The following is a 26,978-nucleotide window of genomic DNA, read 5'->3' on the forward strand; positions in this document are numbered from 1 at the left end:
GGATAATGACAGAGCGTCCTGTTCGGCTGCAGGGCACATGTGTCCTCTCCCTCTTAATCCAAGGGAACACACACATACATTCACATGCATGGAAACTCACTCATGTTCATGTATGAACCATGTTGACACATGTAGTAGTTACATGCCTAAATGCACAGAGCCATCTGTTTCCCGAGGTAAAACCATGCGTTTACACATGTACTCACTAATATATAGATGGGTGACAAATCAAAGGAAAAATCTGTATAAAACCTAAAATGTTGGTGCACCATGAGCTTCCAGAACAGCTTCAGTGCTCTTTGGCATCTTGAACTTTGATCAGCTTGAGACTATTTGCTTCATGCTTCCTTTGATTCAGGTGTGTCTCCAAGGAAACCATTTGAGTGTGACAGTGACGCAGCAGCGGACATCATGCTGCTGGTGGACGGCTCCTGGAGCATCGGACGCACCAACTTCAGACGGGTCAGAGACTTCTTGGAGGGCCTGATGACGCCCTTCCACATCGGGCCGAACCACATTCAGATTGGTGAGAGTCAGAGTGGAGCTCTTCACTCTGCTGTGGGTTGTATTCATGTAGACACAGTTCCACACAGTGGGTTTCCTGTGTCTTCTGCCTCAGGTTACAGAGGTGAAGACTGTCTTGTAAGTGATGATTTGTATTATCTGTATGTTTGGGTTTTTTCCAAGACATTGCAACATTGATTATCATGACATTTGTATTGCGTAGCTCTGGCAAAATTTATTGACAGATAATTATTTAATCTCTGCTGATTGGTCCTCCAGGTTAGTGTGACTACAGTCATATATGCATAAATGTCTGTTTACACACACACACACACACACACACACACACACTCAGCCTCATAAACACCACTCTGAAATGCCATAGCAACTAGAAAGAAAAGACAGAAAGAAGAAAACATACTTTATTGATCCCTCTTGGGGAAATTAAATGTTTTCAGTCTGTTGTTATTTTAACGAAATACATACACATGCACAAACAGAGCCTATAGACATGCATCAATGGAGTGATGCCCCGTTCAGGCATCCCAAGCAGTTAGGGGTTCAGTGCCTTGTTCCAGGGCACCTTGGCAGTGCCCTGGAGGTGAACTGGCACCTGTCTGCGCTACCAGACCACACTCTGTGCTGTGGTCCATGAACCAACCACCCTCAGGTTCCCAAGCTGGTTGGGCTGCACAATTAATCAAAATTTTATCAGAATCGCAATATGGCTTTCTGCAATTTTCAAATTGGAGGAGGTGCAGTATTTATTAAAGGCAAAATGTCAAAAATGAATGAATGTCATGAGGCAGAGTCGTCCTGTCCTACAAATCAGATTCTATAGACTTCATTTGTCACTTTCATTTGCTGCAAAGTTCTGCAAAAACAGTAACACCGTAGTCATTTTAATATGTTTTTCAATCAAAATAAGAATAATGATGTAAAATTGATCATTACCTCTAATATTGCAAATCATATCTTATTGCAATATCAATCAAAATAATCTCAATTAGATATTCTTTCAAAATCATTCAGCCCTACAAGACTGAGCTACTGCACCCCTAACCATGTGGAACACCCTAACAACCACCTATGACACTCAGAACAACATAGCAACCACTAAGCAGCTACTTACCAATGCAACCAGCTGTGCTAGCAACCACTGATTAGCAACTACATTTTATCAACCGAGCAACCAACCAGGAATACTACAGTAACTACCTAGCAACTATATAGACAGGCCTTAGCAACTAGTGAGAATGCCCTAGCAACCACCTGTTACTAATCTAATTGCTGCCAGGAGCCAATTGACTAAAACTAAAACCAAAACACAAGCTAACTAGCTAGCTAACAGTTGACATAGATTAAGTAGCAAGATAGATAGTGTTTTGCTTGCATTAGCTAACAGAGGCAACCAGCTCGCTATCAATTGATGCAAATTATCTATTATGTTTTGCCAACATTAGCTAACTTAACATGTGACTGTAAACTATGTAGCCTTGAGGTTCCAAAGGACAGTCCCTCAGCTCTGTTCACTTAACAAACATCCTATAACTCTTTATAGTACACTTCAGCTCATTGCAGTGTTCATATTTTAACTGCTATTTCAACTCCTTTTATTGCTTCCACTTCATTCAGTTCATTTCATCCTTTGGGCTAATCCTGTTATTCTTATTTTTCATGCTCCTCTAGCTGCTCCTTTATTTACATGTGTTTTCTTCCCAGGTCTGACACAGTACAGTGGAGACCCCCGCACAGAATGGCAGCTCAATAACTTCACTACCAAAGACCAGCTGCTGGAGGCAGTGAGGAATTTCAGATATAAAGGAGGAAACACGTTTACAGGTAAACACACATCACAGCTTTCACCTTTGATGCTGCTAGTGTTCATCAGTCTTGAGAATATATGGACATAAAACATGAAATACATAGACAAAAGGATAAATGTAAAGTATGTCTTCCAGGCCAGGCGCTGCTCCATGTCATGGAGGAGAACATGAGGGCTGAGGCAGGCGCGAGGTCGGACACACCATTTTTCCTGGTCTTGTTGACCGATGGGAAATCTCAAGATGATGCTATCGCCGCGGCAAACCGGCTAAAGAATGCTGGTGTGGAGATCATCGCTGTAGGTGAGACTGAAAAGAAGAGAGGGTACGATGGTGCAGAAGCTGAATACCTTTTGGTTACAGCCTCTGTAAACCCTAATACATCACAGTCTTATAGCCATGTAATTTAGGGTCTTATGTACATCATAGTAAGCATATAGACAGTATTCTATTCAAAATATTGTCATCTAAGTTTTTGTACACTTTCATATATTGGTTTTGAATTGGGTGTGTCTTTGCTAGATGATTCATTGCAAAAATTATGCAATTAATTCCACAAACCTATTGTAGAAAAATCCATGTCACAACAAAACTTGTTTTGTTCCGCTGCTGCTCTCTGAGTCTGAGTCAACTCAACATTGGAGAGCCGAAATCAGTATCATTTTAAGTCTATGCTATATGTGTATATTCCTGCTATACTTTGTTGTTAGGCAGCCTTTACCAATGATGAACTGAAGCTGCCATCTGTGCTCTCTTCACAGCCACAAAAGTCCATTTAAAAAAGGAAAACAATGTCATTTTCCCCCAGTGGACACTGAAGTTGTTCATCTAACACTGCCTCTGCCAAGATTGCCTGAGATTGCTTTTTGTCAGAATAAAGGAGTTTTATCCTGAGCTTTTGAGGCAGCTGGATTTGCAAAATCATGTGAGAATCCATTATGCCAGGTTTTAAGTTATCAGTTTGTGTCCACACCAAAAGTGGTGCAGCCAGTCAGTGTCCTAGGAGGGACTACTGGCAGCTACAGGCATGGTTTTAGGTGTGATGACAGGTGTGACAAGGTGTTCATGGACGCAACAAACAGTGGCGGCTCCTGAAGTGGTTGGCGTAGATACTGTGATAGCATCAGTTATATCAGAACTGGAAAGTATTTATTCATTGAAAGACAAGCAAAGAACAGCACTGAACATTTCTCTTGATGGTTTCGCTCTTCTTCCGACCCGCTTTGGCAATTGATTTCTGATTGGTTGAGGTTAGCCCATGTTAGATGTGATAAACATATTGTTCATCCAATCATCTACCAAGTGTTTTTTGAAAGTGCCTGCCCTTTTCCAAACAGTTTCTAAGGACGACTTCGCAGATGGTTCTGTATTTAAAAAGATCTGGTGTGTCAAGTTAGTTTTATCCAGGAGATGAGAGAACCTTCAAAACCATATTTCTTCAGGGCTAAAAACAAATGCTGCCATTTGAGGATAAGTATGTTTTGGTAGTTTCTGAGGACTCATGTTTTCTGCCACATTCACACCCTACAGGTCTGTACAGTTCTGTGCATCATGGGAAGAGGAGTGTAACCAGTTATAAATGCTTTTTTGTGCTGAGAGGATTGAAACATTTTATAAATTTGTATTTTTCAGGTGTAAAGAACGCTGATGAAGCCGAGTTGAGACAAGTGGCATCAGAGCCGGTGGATCTGAACGTCTACAATGTCAACGACTTCCCACTGCTCAGCAAACTGGTGTCACGACTCGTCCACATCCTTTGTGGGAGGATAGAGGACCGTGGCATCTCAAAACGTAACCTCTCTGTTTGTCTAGCCATCTTGTTTATCTCTCACTTTTTTCATGGCAGGCATCAAGTTGTAAGGTCTTGTTTTGTTGAGGTGTATTGTCCTGGTCCCTTGTTGCTGTGTCTCCAGGAATGGACCCTGGACCCACAGCCGACCCAGCCCTCTCCTACCCCACTCCTACTGATCTGCGGTTTTCTGAACTGGGCTCCAGAGAGGTGAAGCTTCACTGGACCAATCCTGCTAAGCCAGTCCAACAGTACAGAGTGGTCTACCACAGCGCCGAGGGTCAGAGTCCACAGGAGGTCAGAAACGCAATCTCACATCACCTTTATAACACGTTAGGTTTGAGACATAGGCACAGTCATAGACTTTCACCATGAAGAACAGCAGATTCCAGCAGCCTCCAGATTGTGTTTCACATCATACTCAGATTCTGGGAGAAATGTGCTTGATTGCAGCAGCACAGGCAATGCTAAAGCTGTCAGAGGCCAAATGGAGTTAAAATGAACAACATGTTTATCGTCTTGTGTATCCTGCCTCAAGATGCAAAATTAAAAAGTATTTATTTTGAGAAACACCAGCACCACCACTAATTTGATGTTCTTCTAGCCTGGGGTCAGAACCCACATTCATATACAGAATGTGTCTTGGGATAGAGAGAGAGATTATTTTTAATGAAAAATACAGCCACAAGTGGCAGTTAGTGGGTTCACACCTTTTTGCACTCAGCAGAAGGAAGCAACTTGCCACAAGCAGCAACGAGCGGGTTGCAAATGTCACATGGCCGAACAAAGTCAATTCAGCTAGTTTAATTACGGGTGAGACCAATAACACGGTTGTTTCATCATCGCAAAGCCAGCAGCATTTCAGTAATTGCACACTCAAAGCATTTATTTCTGTTGATCAGATTTGAACAAAACTCTGTATGTTCAGCAGATAGGACAGGATGTCTCCAGTGAGTTTAGTTGGTGCTCAAAGGCATCTTATGAGTTATGAGCAAATACTTGATAGGCCACACCCACTTGCACTACTCAGTTTAGCACTTCACATTTTGATTAATATTTGCCTCCAACAAAATGAGTGAAATTCTGTCCATTGGGTTTTCAGATACACATTTTTGGCATTTATGGCTTCTCCAGTGGATCACGGATGCAGAAGTGGATGTTTTTTAGAACTTGTCTGGTTTGCAGAGGCAAACAACGACAAGGCAGTAATTCTAGTTATTGAAGGAGGCCATGGTTTTTTGACTGATCTCGCTTGTTTACAGCAGAAATGTGTGTCTTGGTCCTGGAATGTTGTATAACAGATTTGGTGTTCATAGAATCCAATTTAAAAAAAAAAAAAGATGATCTGGCTCTTCAGTATCTCTCAGACAACCTTGTGATCTGTGGAACAGTTAGACTTCTTAGGTTGTCTGGAACAAGCCGCCTATGTCATATGTCGGCTTTAAATTTTCTTTTCTTTTCTTTTCTTTTCTTTTCTTTACACTTTTATTTATTTTACCCCACATGTTTTTATATTCTTATTTGTCAATTGTTGGTTTTAATTATTTTCTTATCTGAATACATTTTATCTTTTCTTCTGTTTAGATGGTTTTAATTATCATTTCTTACTATTTTATTGGCTGATTACTGGTCTTAATTCATTTTATATTGTATCTTAATTGATATTCTTGTGGCAGCAACTTTTGTGGCTCACTCTCTGTGCAGCACATTGTGCATCCACCTGGAGTGAAGTGTGCTATATAAATAAAGTTTTGATTGCTTGCTTGTGAGCGAAGGGTCCATCACGGTAGACATTTATGGTTCAAGAGGCTTTTTTGTAGATCACATTGTGTCATTAAGTCGTGAGGGGCATTGCCTTTCCAAATTGCATTTTTGGGCCTTAATTACAGCGCTACCACTGGGCCAAGTTTCATGTTTCTAGCTCTAACCCCTCCAGGTTTGAAGGGGTTAAAACTAAATAAAAACATAAAATATAGAAAATATATATATATATAAATGCTTCTGTTCATCTGACAGCTTGACAACTCTGACTCTGGTTCTCAACCAATCACAGACCATAATTTTACAATGATATACTGAGTTAAAATATATTATAATAGCAGTTTCCATTAACCAGGGATTTTGTAACTTTGATGTGATGCTTTGTCTACAGGTGGTGTTGGCCGGCTCAGAGTCCACTGTGCTGCTGGAAGGCCTCTCCTCTCAGACGCTCTACCACGTGTCCATCTTCCCTGTGTACGAAGACAATGTTGGCCTGGCACTCAGAGGGACTGTGACTACATGTAAGACTCAAATCACTGCTCAGTATTGTATTTGAAAGGACCAGTGTGTGGAATTTAGTGGCATCTATAATTGAGCTTGCATGTTGCAAGGAACACATCTCACCCTCCCCTCCCAAAGAGGTGTTGCATGTTTTCTGTCTCTTTGCACTTTGCTTGGTGTAATTTCAGTGTCTGAACCCACCCACTGAGAACACTTTAATATTCCAAAGGTTTATCTAGAATCTAACCAGGGAGTTCTACCAAGATCCTTTTTATAATGGTACAAAGAACCCTTGACAAACCCCTGATGAAAATGTTCTTCAAGGATTTCAACAATCCTTAAAGAACTTTTTCTTTCAAAAAGTTTTTTTTTGGATGAAACGGGTTCTTAAAGGAACCTTCAGTCTTACAAAGAACCCTAGATCTTTCATCAACATAGTAAAGCATCAGTAAATCACAGAATGTGATCAACATGGCCTTTCTTTCCTCTGTCTCCTCCTGCCTCCCTCTCTCAGTGCCGCTGGCCATGCCTGCCGACTTGGAGGTGACTCCGTCCTCTTACAGCACGCTGCGAGTGAGCTGGGGCGCAGCACCCGGTGCAACACAGTACATGATCCTGTACTCGGCACTCAACCACGGAGAACCTGATGACGCCAAGGAGGTGAGAAGTGGATCTCTCTTTCTCTCTGTGCTTGCTCTTTTCTTGCAACATGTCCAGGCATCATACTGTCTTAGTTCCACCCACATAAGAAAGACAAATCCATTATCACCTGAAATTATCTATGAAGAGTATATTTAGTATGACAAACAAAATGAAATATTAAGATGTGCTGTTGAATGCTTGGGATATAATTTTACAATAAGCATCAGTACCAGGTGCATTAACACATAATAATGGTAGTAAGCCACAAGTATTGTCCTTCACCTTAAGATGCATTAATAAACCTTTAACTGTGGTTTTGCACTTTGTATCTGTTATTGCTGCAGGAGAAATTCAGTGCAGAGCAGACAGTGGTGGAGCTGGCAGATTTACTGCCGGCAACAGACTACTCTGTCACTCTTTATGCCCTCTATGATGAGGATCCCAGCGACCCTGTCACTGCTGTTGCCACCACATGTAAGACTCATCCCTTTATTTTTCCCTTCTTCTTAAATCTTTTTTTTCTTTCCCTTTTTTCTGCTGTTCTTCCTCCTAATAATTTCTGACAGATTTTCTGTACTCTTCCGTCTTTCTTCTTTATTATCATCATCTCTAGCCACAGTCATTTCTCATTGGCACTGATAAAACAATAATCATTTGTCTTCTCCCCACAGTCCCTCTCCCACCGCCGGTGAGTGTTACATTCCCGACAGTCACCCACAGTATGCTGAGGGTGAGCTGGGTGCCCGGAGCCGCAGACGTCCCTGGCCACAGAATCACCTACAGCACCAACCATGGCAGTGATGTCAAGCAGGTATCTTCCCAAGCAAACTGCTGTCCAATTACAAAATTATGATTGTGAATGAGATATGTCAAGAACGCCTTGAGGGAATTTCTTCAAACTTGATGCAAATGTTCACTTGGATTCAAGGATGGACTGATTTGATTTGAAGGTCAAAGATCATGGTGACAACACTAAACACATTTCTGGCCATAACTTAAGAATTCATGTGCAAATTCTAACAAAATTACACACAAATATCTAATAAAATGATGAGGTGATGACATTTTATATCCAGTTTTATATTCAGTCCTCTGTCCTCCTCTGTAACAATAGCCTCTCTGTGAAGACAACATGTTTATCACTGAAAATTATTCACACATGTATAGAAAGAAATTCCATGTTGCCAAAAACTACACTTAATATCTTTTATTAAATTCCTTCAAAGTTACAGGTCGACATAGTGGTAATTTCCATATTACATTCCTTTAGAGTCTTCACTACAGACGTTATATGAGTCTGGAAAGACATGGATGTAATCTGTAAATTTATTGACGGTGTGGAGACACAAGTGTGAGGCAGTAATTCTGTTATTGACTGCTCTTGTTTTATACGACCACTGACAGCTGACTTCTCACTCTTCTTAAGCTCAGGACAATGTATGTGGGGGTCATGTTAAGGTTGTCAGAACTTTGTAAATCTCTGCTGGCTGCATCTGGCAGTCGTGGTGCTTCTGTTGCCTGGTGGGGATCTGGACTCTGACTCTGAGTGCATTACTGTTTGAAGGCTTTACTGTAAAATAAACTATTTACATATGAAGCTGCTTTGGAGTCACCCTGCCATATCCATATATTGCACACTGATGCACTTTAACTTCTCGAACCTCTTTGTTTCCTCCTGGTAACGCTGCCGTCATTCTGCCAACACTTGCGCTCCGGGGGCACCTGCTTCTTAAAGATGATGAGAGCTGACTTTCTGATTGGTTTATTGAATGTTTGGCCTAAACTCACCCATGAATTAATCAAGGCACTTGGGCACAGCTGATATACCACTGTGCGCTGCTCGCACAGGGGGGAGGACAGGACAGGATACCCCTGCACCCCTGGCGCGAGATAAGAAAGGTGGATTTGGACACACCTTAGATAAATTAAATCCACCTTGAACTTTCAACTTGGCTTTAGATTACCATAAGATAGGGCCCAAAATGTATTTATACTTGTCAAACTGGATTTGTATATTGCTAATTTATGCAGTGGCTGATAGTTACTCTTTATACACGCAGCTTGATTGAGCACATCTTCATAGTTCATTATGGCCCATGTAACTGCAGTCGACGTCAATGTCAGTCATTCATCTCACATCTCTTTCTAGGTGGAGGTAATGGGACTGAACTCGGTGCTGGTGCAGAACCTCTCCTCCCTGTCGAGATACCTGGTGTCAGTCCAGTCTCACTACCCTCAAGGCCTGTCTGCAGCACTCACCAGTAACATCACCACGTGTAAGACATGATGAAATTATGAAATTAAACACAGTTTTTCTTTAATTTCTTGTTTCAATGTTATATGCAATATTACATTTCATTATTATCATGAACAGTTAGGTTTAATATTATGTGGCATTTTTATATTCTTTACATTCATTATCTGGTGCAATATAACTTTTAATTAGAGCTGCAACTAACAGTTATTTTCATCATTGATTAATCTGTTTATTATTTTCTCGATGGTCTGGTCCATAAAATGTTTTTCATTAAAAAATGACTCAAAATGATAAATCAATTATTAAAATAGTTGCCAGCTAATTTCATAATTGAGTTATAATCGATTAAATGATTAATTGTTGCAGTGCTACTTTTTATTACCTCTTTATGTTACTGCCTTGTCTTAGCTTACTTTTGAACTTAACTGGTCTTACTTCCATTTTTATTTAGTTAGGTACTGTTTCTTTGTATTTCCTTCTTATACACTTTATATTTTATAATAAAGGAAATAAATCTTTCCTTCTCTCCCAGTGAAGGTGCCTCCTCCTTCAGACCTCAGGGTGTCAAACTTCTCAGGCAGTGACATCACCGTGCGCTGGGAGGCAGCAGCTGATGACGTCGTGTCCTACCTCATCAAGTGGATCTCTCTCAGCGGAGGAGACCTGAGACAGGTGGGGATCAATCAATGTGTAGGTGGAGTGCAGAATGTGTCATAATAATTAATATATGATGTGAGTAAATACAGCCTGTTTGTTTTAGCTGAGAGTGAGTGGTAAGAGTGAAGGGGCCATCCTGGAGGGGGTGGAGGACGATAAGGAGTACCAGATCTCTCTGTCTGCACTTTATGGAGACGGAGCTCAGAGTGAAGCTGTGGCCATACGCTACAGCACCTGTGAGTTACACACACACCGACACACTCATTTACACCAGGGCTGGTTCAGTTTAAAAATCTTCAACTTTTTATTTCTCACAACAATCATTCAACATATAAAATAATACCACTTGTTCTTGAGAATTTGGACAACAGTGAATTTTGAGGGGGTTTTAAATATAAGATATAAAGATCAAACTTGTGTAACAGGCCAACACCCTAGTGATTAAATTTTTTAATTAAATGAGGACATCTTATGGAGTTGAAAGAATGTTAAAATTTTTTCATTTTACATCATAGTTGTAGTGAGCAGTCATTTTGTTTTTTAAGTGTCTCAGAGTTCTCTTAATGTTAATCAAAATACACATATTTAAACCATGATTCTTACTTGGCTTTGATTTATAAGGGCTACAGAGTTGACATGTTATGGTTGACACACATTTAATAATAATATTATTCCATGAATTTGTCAAAAACAGAAAGTTTACCAGTGTTTGAGCAGTATTCCCGCCTTTGTTAAAACAGGAGGTGAGACAGAGGAGCTTAGCTTATAGCTAAACTGTTTTATGCCTGATTAGACCCAATATTTTTATTAAAAATCGATTTTAAAATAAAGATGATTCCAACAGCACATTTTACACCTATGTTATCAGTACGTACAGTTAGTTTTAGATCTACATGAGCATGTTTTACCAGTAAATCCCATGCTTCAATGCCATTTCGTCATCTGATTCCAGATCAGGTAATGTAAGAGTTTGTGTTCTCCTATAGTGATTGCACTCCTAAAATACAAAAAAAAACACCCTCAACAAAAATACTCAAGATAATTCAAACAAATCCACAGACCTTGTTGCAAGCAGTTTCATGTAGCGACTACTTCTGCATTAAACTGCTCACAATGAGATGGATGGATTATCTTCCAGGTCATGATTTCTAGAAACAGACATTGCTGTTGAGTTTTTTAAATGTATATTTATATATTTAAATGTATGTATGCATCTCTATGGCTGATATCTCCAAAACTGCAACTCACACTAAAATGATCTAAATGAATAAATAGCACTACAGGTAAGAGGAAAAATATTTATTTTTGATTTTGGGGTGAACTGTCCTTTTTATTTTAGTAAACTGCTCCTTGGTCTCTGCACAATTTATTTTATTGGGTTCAGTTATGATGGTGTGATTTATGTTGTCTTCCAGCAAAAAGGATTTCCTTTTGTTGGACAAAACTGAACAGAATATTGTTCGTATTGAGTTTAAATTCTTTTTGTATTTTGTCTCTGCAGTGTCTGGTGGAGGTCCATCGAGTGTAACAGTCTCTGAGGAGACAGCGGTCAGCTTGATGGTCAGCTGGGTCCCTCCCAACGCCCACGTCCTCCAGTATCGTGTCTCTTACACTGCGCTGACTGGAGCTGACAGCCAGGACAGCACTGTGAGTGGACTGTAATAATCACCTCTTCAGCCATGTTGTTCTTCGTCCTGCCAGACAGTAAATCACAGTGTCGGAGGTCACCTTCTCCAAAAAACTGCAAATTAGCTCTGTCACCGTGCCAACAGATGGACATTTTACTTAAATGCTTGACTTTGAAAGGAGGTTTGTCGTCCACAGGTGTTGGTCCCAGGTGGTGAAAAGCGGGTGGTGCTTGAGTCATTACAGCCAGACACACGTTACAGCATCCTGGTCACCGCCGAGTACCGCAACAGAGAAGGAGGCAGTGCTTCAGCTCAGGGCAAAACCGGTGAGTCAGCACACTGAGGCTGGGTTGCTCTAGGACAGATTACTTTTTAAACCTGATTAAATCACGGTTTAACTTAAAATTATGCCCTTTTAAACATTTAAACTATCTTAAAAATAACAAAGATTAAATTTAAACCTTTCTTTAAACCTCAGTTTAGTTTTTATTCTAATCCCAGATTGAATTTAATTCTGTTGCACCACAGCTTCTGGATAAATTGGATGAACAAGATTAATATTGAATATGTCACAGTAGATATGATGAAAACCCATCACCAGCATTTTTATTGGTCATCATAACTCACTCAACACTTTCTGTTATTGTCTTAATATGCAGCACAGGAAGACAGAACAAGGATGTTGATATCAGCTATTTATAAATATTTCACATTCACGTGTTTTTAACCCTGTAAAACCTGACACATGAAATAATTGCAGACTTGATTGTATTTGGATTTGACAATGATTTGGAAATGACAATTTGTCATTTATGTATATGATATTTTGTTTGTATTATATTTCATACATTGAGCATTTCTGAAGTTTCATCACTTCATTTTTTTATTTTAGAAATAAAAACAAATGTTATTCATTGCTTTAGGAAAATTTGGCACATTTAAATTTTTTTGGTTCCTTTTTCCAAACAGGAACCTTTTTATTTCACTGCGTAGAAGGCATATACAAAATCAATTAAAAGAACCATTGTTAGCAAGAGCTCACTTGCTAAATGTTGTTTGCAACAGTTGCATATACAAAAAAACCCAGATAAAAATATCTTAGTTTCCACTCTAAATGTATTTTAAGGTGACATTTCAGTCTTTAATTAGTTTATTCAACAATGGATTTGTAATTGTGGTCAGCGTATTGCAGTTTGCGTCATGAAATTCAATAGAATAATGAACTGAGGAATTCACAGATATGTCATCTTCTAGATCTGCTGCATCAGATTTGATACACACATTTTCAACATGATTCTACTATAAAATAAGCTACAAAATATGAAGTAATTACAGGTTGTTTCAGTACAGTAAACATTCATTTAGTTCCTGCATGAAACTGCTTGCAGCAAGTTCTGTGGATCATCTCGAGTCACTGGGTTATGATTTTTGGAAAGGGACACTGGTTTTGAATTTTTCAAATGTATTTTTGCCATTTAGTCCAATTAAACTGTAGAGAAGACAGACATCTCTTCAGCTGATATCTACAAACCTCTGCAAGTCACACCAAAACAAATCTAGATTGTTAAACAAAACTACAGGCTAGAGAGAAAATATGACATTTTGGATTTGGGGTGAGCTGTTCCTTTAAACAAAGCTCCTCCTCAGCACTACTTTTTACTAAGAATTTATTGACTCATAAGTCAAAGTTTTGGACCATTCTGTAGACCATTTCCTCAAAGTTTCTAAATAAACAGTGTCACCCTGGTGAATATCCTAAACTCAAATATAAAATGAGGTTATAATCTCTGCATGTACGCTCATTGAAGGTCCTGGTTGTTCTGTTGGTCTGTTCACCTCTGGCTGCTCTGTGTGTGAATCAGATTTCTATCAGCCTTCAGTTTTAGCTGTCTGCCTGTCTGTCTCTCTCTGCAGCCAGCCTGCGGGTCAGCAGTGTGAGTGTGGTCAGGTCAGACCACTCCAGCATCTGTGTGTCCTGGAGACCCGTGTCTGCTGTCGATGGATATCGGATTGTCATCCAGTCTGTCAAAGGTAATCTATCCTAAAAATCTATGGTGCTTGACAACTCTGGGTAACCACCATTAATTCACCCTGTTGTTGTGTGTATGTGTCTCGTCTGTGTGTGCATCATGTACAGACAAGCAGACAAAGGAAGAAGCTGTCGATGAGTCCAGCAGCAGTCACTGCTTCACAGATCTGGAACCAGAAACCCTGTATCGCATCAGCGTGCACTCGCTTCTCGGCTCAGCAGAGGGCGCTGCCGTCTCCATCCTCCATCCAACAGGTCTGACCTGCTCACAGTAACACCAGCAACATATGAGGTGTTGTGTCATTGTGCTTATGACAGGGGTTTGGTAATGTAAATAAAATTCTTTTTTCCAATATTAATGCTAAAATTATACTTTTAAGACAGTACTGGTGTTGGAATCCTTTCTAGTGAAATACAGATACACTAGTTGCCATTTTAACAGAGTTTAAGGTAACTGTTAGCCAGCGGAGGAGCCAGAGCCATGCAGAGAGTGCTGCTAGGATGTTAACTAGTGGTTTGGTGATGCTTCTAAAACGTCCACACCAGAGAGCAAACATTTCAATGGATAGCTCAGGTGTGTGGGACACAAATGAAGCACAGTAATCTGTGTTATGATTCGGTCTGGTAGGTATCGGTCGTATAGGAACTGGTGCCATATTGGCACCGTGTTTCAAGTCACTCAGCAGTTAGTGTTGAAGTGATTACATTTATAGGTCGATACGTACTAGGGATGTATCGAATATCATGATATTGCAAAAAAAAAAACTGGACTGTGACACTGTACACTATAATTACAGTGTGATTACATGGTCAAGTATTTTATGATTTTTACTTTAGTTTATTTCATAAAAGGACTGCTGCTGATTACTGAATTGTTTTTGTTTTACAATCCTGCTCACATAATTCAAGAATTTATTGCCAAAGATAATTCATGCCATTTTTTTGCACATTCTTTGGTTATGGCTGGATACTTTTATTTTATTAAGAACGGGAAGCATAAATACTATAGGAAAAAACAGGAAGAAACGAAAAACAAATTTTATCTGAACAAAAAATGCTGTACAATCAGACTTTTTCTTTGTTTTTCAATATTGCAGTAAAGATCGTATTGTAGACCTTTTTATTGTGTTATTATCGTACCTTGAGTTAATTGTTTCGTTACATCTCTAATACATACAGTACATGATCTTTAAATGTTCAGTGTCTCATGATTTGTTTTACTTGTTCCTTTTCAGCCACGGCTCCTGCCAGAATTCCCATCCATCCCCGGTTGTACCCCATCCACAATGAAGGTGACTCATAATCATATCACGTATTATTAATACACAGTAGAAGTAACTCATTTTCTCATTCTCATTTTTCTTCTTTTTTGAATCATGACATTTTATTATTTTTTCTACGATAATAACAACAACTATTTTATTACAGGCCTGAGCATTTCAAAATGATAAACAAAGGATTTACAGACAGACAAGCAAAAGAGCAAATGAAGGGAAGGGAAAAGCAAAGAACAAAGAAGTAATCTTGGAACTACACAAAACAAAACAAAAAAATAGAAAAGGACAAAAGCAGTGAATAAATTAATGGTAACATTAACTTAATAGTCCAAAATTTATGATGTATATATGAGGGCTCTAGTCCATAGAAGTCCAGGTCCAAAAAGTCCATTATTGATCTCCTCTTGAAAGGTAAGAAAATAATGGGGAGCAGAGTTCTTGAAAAACATGTCCCCGATATTTTTTTTTTCTAAGGTTAGTCTCTCTAATGGTAGGAAGCGTAATAATTGTTGCAGGAACAGCTGAAAAGTGGGGGGGAATTTGTTTTTCCAAAATAAAAGAATGAATTTCTTAACAATGTGTGTTAAGATGATTAATACCAGGTATTTTCATCTAAAACCATTCTCAGATTTTTTTCCCCAAATCTTTAATAGGTGAAAGATGAATGGACTCATTTGGCTTTAATATGAATATAGAAATCATAAACACACACATTAAGCATAGAGAGATACATTTTACACACAAATACTCACTGTTCCTTAGACACTGCCACTTACATAAAATTCATTATAAAGTGAATTGTGGACGGTCCTCTGGACTTTCTGCCACTTCCTCTCTCAATTAAATCATAAAGATCATTGAATGAATCATTTCAGTTCAAACTGAGCTGACGTCCTTCTATGACTCCAGCAGGTTTTTTATATTTCTTTGATCCTTGTGACGTTAACACAGTGAGAGAGTAACGTGTATCAGCTTTGGGGACGTGTGTGAAATTAATTTCATAGTAATCATGAGGACTGGCATCATGCGTCATGCTTCATTTGTCAATCTGAATAAAATCTACTTGTTACCATTGACACAACTGTGAATCAGACCATCAGAATACCTTCATATTATTAGAGAATGATCCAACTGAAAGGTAGTAATTAAATTACACAATAACCCACTCTCCTTATTGCTTTCTTCTCAGTTACATATTATGATAAAGCTCTTTTGTGTGTTATATCCTGTAACAATTTCCTTAAGATGTATTCTTGGTCCTTGGTCAAACTGCAGTTTTGTTTTAAAGGTTGTATGAGGTACTAATTCATAGTCAGTGTGTTACCTACAGTAGATTGCGGTTGCCCCCTCCCCAGTTTGGAGAAGCAACAGGAGGAACAAGCAGAGAAATGTACTGCTGTGGACTGGGTCAGCAACAAAACATATTTTAGACACCAAAAAAATCAATACGTGTACACTTTAGAATATTTTGAGCGCTTTACCTCACCATCAGACAGCCTTTTCCAACGGGAAACTGTTGTTATATGCGTCAAATATGATTCTCTTTTGCTCAACCAAACTCTTTTGGCAAAAACAGAAATTTTACCCTGCAGAACACAGGAGTTGCTGTCTTTATCATTGTGTGACTTCAGCGAATCAGAACTAATATTTTAAAAAACCAAAGTCACACGATAACACAAACCAATTAACAAATTAAAAGATTAAGGCTGCAGTAGACATGCAACTCCTGTGATCTGCAAGGTAAAATTACTACTTTTGTCAAAGACGTTTGGTTGATTTGGAGAGAATAATATAAAGGTTGTCTAACAGAAAGTTGAAGTGGTGACAATACTTTAGCTTTCTACACCTGTGCTCTTGCTGCTTCTCCAGTCTGGGGGCTGCTGACCTCCATCTACTGTAGGTAACACAATGACTCTGGATAACACCTCATTCAGCCCTCATTCAAAAAAAAATGTGAACTATCCCTTTAATACACCTGGAGCTCATAGCGAGATACTAAATACTGAAAAAAAATCCCCTCATCTCATGTTTTGTCTGCCCTTGCTTGTATGATTCAACCCCGGCCTGTTGTGTCGCAGTCTGCCCTGAAGTCACCATCAGGAACAGCATCGTTAAAGGTGAGACACGCCGTCCTCAAACAAACTCTCTCATAAAGGACTCGTGTTGAATTAACTGAAACATCAGATATAAAAAACTTTTATTTTTGTTATGTATTTGTTGCCTCAGGATTTGACATGATGGAAGCGTTCGGTCTGACTCAGAGAGCTCACTCGTCTGTGGAGGGCGTGGCAGTCGAGCCTTTTGTCTTCAACACCGTCCCCACTTACACCCTGTACAGAGACGTCCAACTCACACAGAGCACCAAGTGAGACCATCTCTTCTACTCCTTTTAATTCACTCTTTATTTATTTTCTTCATTTTGCCTGGATATATGCCATTCTACAGAATGTCAGAGTTCAAAATATCCTAAAATAAGTGTTATTTACCAAACATTGCAGTATGTTAATTATATAACATCCAAGGTAGACATTTATAGTAATTGTACAGTTAATTCACATTTTGGCAGTTTCAAAATATTTTTCCTCTCCCAAAATTTGTCACGACCGAAACACAATAGTAAATACCATAATACAAAGGCTTTTATTGATCTTTTAATATTTTGTTTACATTTACATTGTAAATATTTGTAAAGGGCATAGAATAAATTTCACTGATTTAAACGTAAATACACACTGAACCAAACACTATAATAACATTTTCTGATAATGTAATGTATTTTATTTTTGACAAAACATCCCATGTTCCAGGAGTGGCTGTTCGGTAGTGACAGTTTTAGAAGTGTTGTATTGTATCTGTTATTCAAACAATGTCACAATACAGAACTTAAACTGACATGTAGTTTATACTAAAATACTTCTGGCTTGCAAAACTGTGCTAAAATTTAGTTTATTTCCCCCAATAAAGGGGATTTTAAAGGGGAATTTTTATTATAAATGATATTAAGCTTTCTGCTCTTTGATCACCAACATTATAATGGATTTCAATAGTTAATATGAGGATCTTAGTGAACATCTAAGATTTGCACACCTAGATTCGTTTTAATGTTCTTTTTTGGTTTTAGGACAGTAGTTTGCACAGATTTAGAGGTTTAACAGTCCATATATACACTGATATAAACATAAACATGTAGAAAAGTGCTGATATTTAATATAAACTTCAGCTATGCCTTCCAGTCCAGTTTGTCAAGCTGTATGTATGTTACACGGTTGAATACACAATCCTTTGGGATACTTGACAACTATCTGTGAGTAAATACTTTGTACTAAAAATGTATTTAAGGAAGACTGGTAAATCTACAGAGGTGGCTTTCCACAATGTGGCTTCTCACTTCCTTCCCTCGTGTCTCTTCTCAAATTTCTCTCAGAGTTGCAGGAGAGGGATGTTTCTTCGATAGAAAAAGAGCGGAGCAGGCCCCCTTTCCTTTTATTAAAATAGATCCATCGTTCCCTCTCTCCCTCCAGGTTTATCCACCCTGCAGGCTTCTCTCCAGAGCACACCATCAGCATCGCCTTCCGCGTGTTGCAGGACACGCCCAGGGAGCCCTTTGCCCTCTGGCAGCTCACTGACAACGACTTCCAGCCTAAGATGGGAGTGGTGCTCGACCGTCAGTAACATTTCTGCATCTCTTCATCTCCCAAACTGAAGCCTTGATCTTTCCTAAATTCAAGTAATTTATAAACTGTGTTCAAAGCAAGTTGTTTTATCTTTACAAATTCACAACTTGCTGGACAGAGGATGAGATACAGTAAATCCACATTTTTTACAATGAAGTTGTTGTTACTTCAAGAATTTTTCTATAAACAAGTTCGATCACAACACTGTGATGAAGGTCATGACAGATGAAACAAGGCATTAGTTCATGTGTTTTGTAAACAGCAAAATCATAAATAGAATGATGCAAATAAATTAAATGAAAAGGTTGGTTTTGTTCTATATTTTTCTTCTTGTCAGCACCCTTTATAGGTTTCAATAATTTCCTTAAAATAACTGGGCACTGTAGTTTTTACTGAAGGTTAAAACAGGATGAAAAAGTGCATTTGTTGGGGACTATGTTCAGCTGTGGATCAATACATATTTGTGTTAGTGAGTCATCCCAGCAGCAACAAGGTGTAATTGGGATTGAGTCAAAATAAACTACAGTGTGTGTTCATGGTCATGAAGGAACATTATCATGCACCCAGTGTAACAGTGTAGCTCACTGACATGTTTTTAATAGTTTTTGGACAAAAAGAGAGCCCCTTGTCACAGAGGAATAAGATATATCAGTTGGTCTTTTAATGGGATTTGTTGAATATTAAAAAGATGTAGTGTGGCCAGGTTTATCCTTTAAAAAGTAAAGATTTATCTGTTTTTTTTAGGAATCATAAGATTATGGCTAACTGAAAATGGACATCTCACTGTTTGTGGAGATTGTTGAAATGCAGACTTTCACAGCACACAGCAGCTTTAAAGAACCAATTTTAAAAAGAGCCAACAGTGAAGCCTGGTAGTTCAGTTGGTAGTGTGTGTGAGTGTTTGCTCCCATACAGGCTGTGAGTCCTCTGTAGCGGCTGTAGGTTCAACTCTCGCCTCTGGCCCTTTGCTACATGATATTACCCCAATCTCTCTCCCGCTTTCCTGTCCTGTCAATTAAGGACGTAAAAGTCCAAAAATATTTTCAAAGAAAAAAAAAAACAAAAAAAACAATAGTATGAACACCCACTAGAGACCTGGGACACCTGACAGTAGATACTGACATCTTTGCAACCTCATGGTTTTTGCAGAACAAGTGTGAGTTGATCACTAAATATTTTAGTATCTAAACTAATTTCTTCAATTTTTGCTACAGCTACGACCAAACATCTGGTGTACTTCAGTCTGGACTACAGGGGAGAAGTACAGGAACTGACCTTTGACCAGCCGCAGGTCCACAGACTCTTCTATGGCAGCTTTCACAAGGTGAGACACTGGGCCCTGTTTAGTCTGTTTCATCAAAAGTGCATGGAGCAACGCCACTGAAGTGTGTCCAACTCCAATTTTCTTTTTAAATGGTGCATAATCTGGGCCCCAAGTAAGGCACAAACAGGTTGTATTTAGTCTCTTCATTTACCATGTGGATTTATTCGGGGTATTTTGGGTGTCATCTCCCATCCATTCCTTTTAAGAGTGAGATGTGCCTGCCTGTGGCACATTGCTATTTAAAAGGCAGATTCTGCAAGCTGGAGAGGCAAAACAGATGCTGAAATCACCCACTTGTAGTGATTCAGGCACTGCAGTTAACCCACAGGTCGGATGGGCCGGCTGGGTCATAAAAATAAACACTGTGATTAACAGTGTATGAGTTGCAGGTGGATGAAATAGGAAGAAGAGTCTGCCCCTGTCCTTACTGTGTGTGCGCGCTTTTACACACAGTCAGAGGCACAGAAAGATGGCTGCTGTGGAATTACAGCTTACATGAAAATGTTACTACAGTAGGTTAATTACTGAAAGCAGCCTCTCTGATCATTAAAGTAAATCATTTAAAAAACAATACAACACACAACAATAACATAACCTTGAGCGCAGTGCTGCCTGAAATAAAAGATGATTTCCTCGCTGTGCACTCAGTAATATCACTGCAGCAAATACTGTTCATTTAAAGCAGGAAAACTTAAAAACTGTGGTTAAAAACAGTAGTTAGAAACTCAATAGTAAATCATTATTCTGGGTTTAAAATTTTCTCGCCACTTCTATATTTTGCCAACATTGTGTTGGTGGCTGGTGCCTGCTTGTCAAATCACTCACTGGAAAAGTAATCTAGTGATAGTACATCAGTGTGTACATTGCAGACCATGTGTATATCTACCAGGACTAATGTGATAAAATAATGTTGGATCTCATGTCATGTTTTATCACTTGTGGTTCCATTTGTTCAGTCCTCTTTCTTCTGATTGGCAGGTTCATCTGTCTGTCAGCCAAGTGAGTGTGTCCCTGTCTGTGGACTGCCAGCATGTGGGTGAGAGGCCCGCCCGTCCGCTGGGCAACCTGCCGACAGACGGCTTTGAGATGCTGGGAAAGCTGGTGAAGACCAGAGGACCCAATAGTGGCTCAGCACCGGTACTTTTTATTCTGTTCTCTTCTATTTACCTGATATGAATCCAGGCCTAGTCATTCCCATAAATACATTACATGCTCTGATCTGTTCCCATCCTGTGCTCCACCTGTATCTCAAGTTCTTCTTTGTTTCCAGTTTTCACTGCAGTCCTTTGAGATCGTCTGTAACACGACATGGCCTTTAGAGGACACCTGCTGTGACCTGCCTGGAGTGGTCAGTGTGCTGCTCTTTACATTTACCTTTATTCAACTCTGTATGAAAAAATATTTTTCCCCGACCTGTAGCTGTATTTATGGAAGTATCAGCCATAGAGATGTCTGCCTCCTCTCTAATATAATGGGACTAAATGGCACTTGGCTTGTGGAGCTCAAAGCACCAAAAAAAAATTGAAAATTTCAAAACTCAACAGCAATTTCTCTTTCCAGAAATCAGAACGGGGTTGATCAAGATAATCCACACACCTTGTTGTGAGCAGTTTTATGTAGGAGCTACTTTCTTTCTGCTGTAGAATCTACCAGAATTACTTTGTTTCTACTAAAATGAAAGTAGTTCCTACATGAAACTGCTCACAACAAGATTTGTGGATTATCTTGAGTAATCTGGTCATGATTTCTGGAAAGAATTTTTCAGATTCACTTTGAGCACCACAAGAACAAGTGTAGTTATGTGAGAATTGTGTGTTTCAGCCCACACAGGGCCTTTATTTAGTTATTTTTTTTATTTATTTATTAGATGTTTTTGTGGCCTTTTGGCTTTATTTGACAGTGACAGCTGAAGATATGACAGGAAAAGGGGTAGAGAGAAGGGATGACATGCAGCAAATGGGCCCCAAGCAGGAGTTGAACCAGCGGCTGCGGCAGAGGACAGACATCCTCAGCACATGGTCATGCTCTAACAACTGAGCCACAGACGCACCTCATTCAGTTTATTTTTAGTGACTTTTTAGTTTAGAAAAAAAGAGTATAAGCAATAGGCTGGAAAGACAAATGTTTTCCATACTTATCCAGACCTGGAAGTAACTAAAATCAAATTCTATACTGCATAGGAATCTCATCAGCAGATTTTATAAGTGTAGCTAGCTAATATAAGCTAATGCTAATACTTAAACTCCTGGAGTCAGCTGCGAAGTCTCGAGCTGACTTTTTAATTTCCATCTTACACATTTTAAAATGAGAACCTTGTCAAAGGTGTTGATCCATGTAAAGAGCCTAGACACAACAGAGCACCATTGTTATGTGTGTATTTCAGTGTAGCACTATAAGCCCCAAAGCATGGTATTAAAAATAAAATGTAACATTATAAAATGTCATTAAAAATGTTACTTAGTTAGTTACAGTTGCTAACCTATGATTGGACAGTTGCTGTTTGGAGGAGGAGTTTAGCAAAGGGTCACTTATATCTTCAAAAATGGTTTGTTAAGATTTGTGATTGTGACTTGTTCTTGTTGCTGTCTTCACTTTTCCCCCACTGGATATACAACAGTGAGAGACACTAGAGACCCTTTTACAGCTGACGTCATCAAAAATCTGCGCCCGCATTTCAGCAACAGAAGTAGCGATTTCCCCCAGTCATCCAGACCAGTTATCAAGCTGCAAAGGTTGAATTAAATATGTTTTACCAGCACCAAATTCACCAAAATGTATGTTTGTTGTGTAAAACTGCTCGTGTTTGCAGCGGCCCATTGACAACCTGTCCGCCGTACTTCCGTTGCCAAAATGTGTGCGCAGCTTTCTCATTGTTTACAAACTGTAAAAGGGTCTATATGAGTGCACAGTAAATGTACCAATGGCTTCAAGGGCTGACCTCATGTCTTTATTGTTTATGTCTTTGTTTGCGTCAGAGAGATGAGGAGAGCTGTCCCGCTCCGGCGTACACCTGTACCTGCTCCTCCGACGTCCCCGGAGCTCCTGGTTCCCCTGGACCAACCGTACGACACCATGACAGCTGTTTTTTTTTTTTTGTGTGTGTGTGTGTGTGTGGTCCAGTTGTTTGATAACATGTTGACATTCAGTTCTTTTCCTCTTTTCCAGGGAAAGCCAGGGCCTCGTGGTGAGAAAGGAGAGAAGGGAGATCAGGGTCAGAAGGTGAGATGAAAATATTTATTCAGGCTTAGTTACTTTAAGTTCTCTTATCTGGAGTTATCTCACTCAACTCAACCTGTTAATTTAAGAGCAGACTAGAGCCAGGAGTCTATGAGCTGCTGCAGGGCAGTGAAGACAAGAGCTCAGGGCACAGGAAACTGTCAGTGCACACAATGGCAATAGATAATAAATAAATGACGAGGCACTGATGTGTGCAGATCGCAGAGGCAGTACCTGTTTTTCATCATTTTCACTCGTCTTTCCCTCTGCTCAGAACCACCTCGTTGGCAGACTTCTTCAAAATCCTGCTCACTTCACACACAGCGGGCGCAATGTGGATACTTTAATCAATTATTTAAATCTAACAACACAGCAAGGGATTTAATGTAACAGGAGAATTTTGGAAGAGAGACCCCCTCAAAAAAAAAACACTGGGGCAAACAGCTTGAGGCAATAAAACTTTTTTTTATTATTAAAAGCCTAAAATGATCCAGTGTTTTTGGATCTATCTTGGATCTAGCGTATCTCATCTTTAATAGCATGGGACATGTACTGTTTTGACTATTTTGCATTTGTTTGTTCAAAAATTTTAAAGTGAAAACACAATTTATTTGTTTTCTTTTGGATAGTTAAGGACTGATATTTTGCTAAGTTATACTTTTCAAATGTGCAGAGGAAAAGCAGGACCAGAGAGTTTACAAAACTATGATCTCTGTTGCACCAAGCTTCTCCTGGTTTGCAGCAACACCAGTTGTGGTTACACAAATATCTATCAAAATCTTTTGAATACAAATGAAAATAGAAAAAAAGGAAATAAGAAAGAAGACTTTTCTCAAAAAAAGGTCAAAAAATTGTAAGGAAGGCAGTCCAGTCTCACATCCAAAGTGGAAATATCTTTTTAACCTTAAAACAAAACAAATCACACATCAATATAAAATACATATAAAGTACAAAATACCAAGTCAGTGTTTTCACACATAACTTTTCCATAACTGTCTCTGTTGTTAAAATTCTACATTGAATCTTTTGAACATGATTTGTCATGACAGATGTTTGTGTGATATTTGATTTCTGGAACACTAGACAACAAAACAAGTTGTGTGTGATGTTCAAGGAGTGAAATTATTTGTTATATCATCCTTATAATGGAGTGAGAGCAGCCCTCTAAACTCTGCAGTAAAGCTTTTCTAGCTTGAAGAATCTATTTTATGAGTCGGCACTTGAAAATACTCTTTGTGGCCAGGTGTTTTTATTTACTGGCAGGCCTTGAAGCACCAAATTGATGTCTTCAAGTAAGCTTCACTGTGTTTCAGGGAGAGGTGGGTCCCCCAGGAAAGCCTGGTCTCGAGGGAGGTCTTGGACCCCTGGGCAGCGCAGGGCCCCGAGGCATGACCATGCAGGGTAAAATGGTGGGTAGCCTTCCTTCGCTTCAAATATATACCTGTGTTGGCAGTAACCATGGTACATATCACGCTTTACTGTTTTCTAAGGACTTAAAAATCTGGTACCTTGTATAAAATGTACTTGTTTTCTGTTTTCATATTTTTCTGATTAGGGTCCACCCGGTGCGAGAGGGGAAAAGGGAGATCCTGGGCGACCAGGAGTCCAGGTGAGTTTAAACTCAAATAGTGGTGGAACAAATCCACAGAAACACAAATCATGACTCATTTGCTCAAAATAATCCACAGACCTTGTTGTGAGCAGTTTCCTGTAGGAACTACTTACTAGATGAAACTGCTCACAATAAGGTCCGTTGATTATCTTGAGTTACTAAGTCTCAGTCGATTTCTCAGCTTGATGGATAAACAGCGCTACAGACTTACAGGAAAAATATGCATTTTAAATTTTGGGGTGAACTGTCTCTTTAATCTTCTTCCCTGCATTCTGGTCTATAAACTCATCCACGTGCCTCTCGTTGTGTTCTCTCCGACCTCTGCAGGGTTCACCAGGACCTCCAGGTCCAAAAGGGGAAGAGGGGAGTCCGGGTCCCAAGGTGAGCTGTTTGACACCAAATCACAACAGTAACTGTGAGCAGTTCATCGTATATTTCATCTGAAGCAGTGAGCCTCCCTCCTCATTCATCCTCATCTCTCTGCACTGTTTGACAGGGCATCAGGGGGGTCGAGGGTAACATTGGTGCACCCGGCATCACTGGAACTCGGGTAAGACTACAGAGATCAACAACCTTTTTTTTCATGACCAAGAATACATGCAATAATTTTGAAGACTGTCAGTGGTATTTTACAAGCCATTAAACCATTATCAGACCTTTATTTTGAAAGGGGTCAGCACTGTGTTCATTGGTAATGATAATGAACTGTATCTTTTATAGTAAACTGTAACCTGATTCCCTCAGTGCTGTACATAAATGTTTTTTTTGTTGTTGTTCTTCTTCTACTTTTACTGTTACTGTTATTCTGGACATAGCCAACAAATTATCATCCCACAATTCATCACTTGGCAATTCAGAAAGGGTGACCAACGGTAGAATATATACATATATATATATAGAAAACTTCTGATCATTTCATTATTAGAGATTTGACCATTATTAGGACCTTATATCATTAGTGTCTGGCCCACAGCAGCCCCATCAATTTCTCATGTGGCCCCCCATGAAAAATAATTTCCCACCACTGGTTTAGACTAACACTGTCCTGTTTGCACAGTGTACTCCCCATATCCAGAGGTGGAAAGTTCCCTGCATTTTAACACAAATATCCATACTTTCTACTCCTTGCATTTTCAAAAAAAAGGTTTGTTACTTTAGTTTTTTAGTTTCTTTCCCAACATGAAGATCAATGTCAACCTTAAATGGGCAATAACACATAGTAATCCATGAGTGCACATCAGGCACGACAGGAGTAACAAGACGAAAACTGACAAGAGAGGGAGGCTCGACCACAGAGAAAAGGAGCGGAGAAAAAAGAAAGTCAACTTTGTACTTTACACGTTGAGTACATTTCAGAGCCTGTACTTTTTCACTCTGACTGCAGTAAAGATGTTGAATTAGTATTCTACTTGTATACATGAATATGTGTGTACTTTATGTCCTCCGAACATTTCAGGACTCTACCAGCAGCTGACAATGAGCACAAACCTCATAGTAACTTATATCAACTATTGTACAGAAAGCAAGTTAAAATGAACAGACTTTCAGTGAGAAACAAAAATTAAAATCTGCTCTCCTCCCCAGCAACCATCCCTACAATTACACAATTACACCACTGTGCTCTTCATACCTACTTAACAATACTCCATGTGCTCCTCTCTGGTGAAGATAAGACTAAACTGCCCAGTCTTTCAACTAAAATTAAAATCAACTGAACGTTGACTAAAAGAGCATGAGGTTGTTGAAATATGACTTAACAAGGACATTTGACACAGGACGAAAACTATTTTTAAGAAGTGAACCACCAAATTGTAGTATTAATTACAAAATCAACACTATAATTTGAGTATTACCAGCTTTGGTACCAGTGTAAGATCTGAATTTGACCTTGACCATCATTTTGGTATTTCAAAAACTAAAATATGAATGGCTATGAATTAATGAATGCTGAAAACTTTTCTCTTGTGACATTTCTCTGGTGACCCCGTTGCATTTTGAGCACATTTTGATCTTTCCTCTAGCACCACCTTACAGGCTGAAATGACACATTTGTTTTCTGAAGTAAGATGCCATCAAATAAACACATCACATGCTACTGTAGTTTCAAACAATCAATAAACTTTGTATTTAGCACCACTAATGGTAACGCTCTAAGAGAAGATATGATTTGCTTGACTTTACTTTTGTACTTTACTTTTTGTCTGGTTTTAAAGACCTGCCAGTGGGGTTTTTATGGGGTAAATTAAAAAGATGTAATCAGATTGCGGATGCATTTAGGAAATAT

The 26,978-nt window shown here is 39.2% G+C and overlaps 1 protein-coding gene across 1 annotated transcript in view; it reads left to right on the forward strand.

Annotated features, from left to right (window-relative positions):
• The window catches only part of LOC146325680 (collagen alpha-1(XX) chain-like), a 56,088-nt gene that overhangs the window by 24,754 nt on the left and 4,356 nt on the right, over nucleotides 1-26,978 (forward strand). The window contains exons 7-35 of the mRNA XM_084721812.1: nucleotides 359-526; nucleotides 2,227-2,346; nucleotides 2,466-2,630; nucleotides 3,960-4,118; nucleotides 4,241-4,413; nucleotides 6,269-6,398; nucleotides 6,893-7,038; nucleotides 7,365-7,494; nucleotides 7,692-7,831; nucleotides 9,170-9,296; nucleotides 9,810-9,949; nucleotides 10,038-10,170; nucleotides 11,436-11,581; nucleotides 11,759-11,888; nucleotides 13,477-13,593; nucleotides 13,700-13,846; nucleotides 14,827-14,883; nucleotides 16,947-16,985; nucleotides 17,095-17,233; nucleotides 18,390-18,532; nucleotides 19,757-19,866; nucleotides 20,845-21,003; nucleotides 21,137-21,214; nucleotides 22,842-22,928; nucleotides 23,032-23,085; nucleotides 24,396-24,491; nucleotides 24,638-24,691; nucleotides 25,022-25,075; nucleotides 25,191-25,244. Coding sequence (XP_084577938.1) covers nucleotides 359-526; nucleotides 2,227-2,346; nucleotides 2,466-2,630; nucleotides 3,960-4,118; nucleotides 4,241-4,413; nucleotides 6,269-6,398; nucleotides 6,893-7,038; nucleotides 7,365-7,494; nucleotides 7,692-7,831; nucleotides 9,170-9,296; nucleotides 9,810-9,949; nucleotides 10,038-10,170; nucleotides 11,436-11,581; nucleotides 11,759-11,888; nucleotides 13,477-13,593; nucleotides 13,700-13,846; nucleotides 14,827-14,883; nucleotides 16,947-16,985; nucleotides 17,095-17,233; nucleotides 18,390-18,532; nucleotides 19,757-19,866; nucleotides 20,845-21,003; nucleotides 21,137-21,214; nucleotides 22,842-22,928; nucleotides 23,032-23,085; nucleotides 24,396-24,491; nucleotides 24,638-24,691; nucleotides 25,022-25,075; nucleotides 25,191-25,244 — 3,395 coding nt within the window. The remainder of the gene's footprint in view (nucleotides 1-358; nucleotides 527-2,226; nucleotides 2,347-2,465; nucleotides 2,631-3,959; nucleotides 4,119-4,240; nucleotides 4,414-6,268; nucleotides 6,399-6,892; nucleotides 7,039-7,364; nucleotides 7,495-7,691; nucleotides 7,832-9,169; nucleotides 9,297-9,809; nucleotides 9,950-10,037; nucleotides 10,171-11,435; nucleotides 11,582-11,758; nucleotides 11,889-13,476; nucleotides 13,594-13,699; nucleotides 13,847-14,826; nucleotides 14,884-16,946; nucleotides 16,986-17,094; nucleotides 17,234-18,389; nucleotides 18,533-19,756; nucleotides 19,867-20,844; nucleotides 21,004-21,136; nucleotides 21,215-22,841; nucleotides 22,929-23,031; nucleotides 23,086-24,395; nucleotides 24,492-24,637; nucleotides 24,692-25,021; nucleotides 25,076-25,190; nucleotides 25,245-26,978) is intronic.

The sequence above is a fragment of the Lutjanus erythropterus genome, chromosome 6 (assembly GCF_056507025.1).
Source record: "Lutjanus erythropterus isolate fLutEry1 chromosome 6, fLutEry1.hap2, whole genome shotgun sequence".
Lineage (NCBI taxonomy): Eukaryota > Metazoa > Chordata > Actinopteri > Lutjaniformes > Lutjanidae > Lutjanus > Lutjanus erythropterus.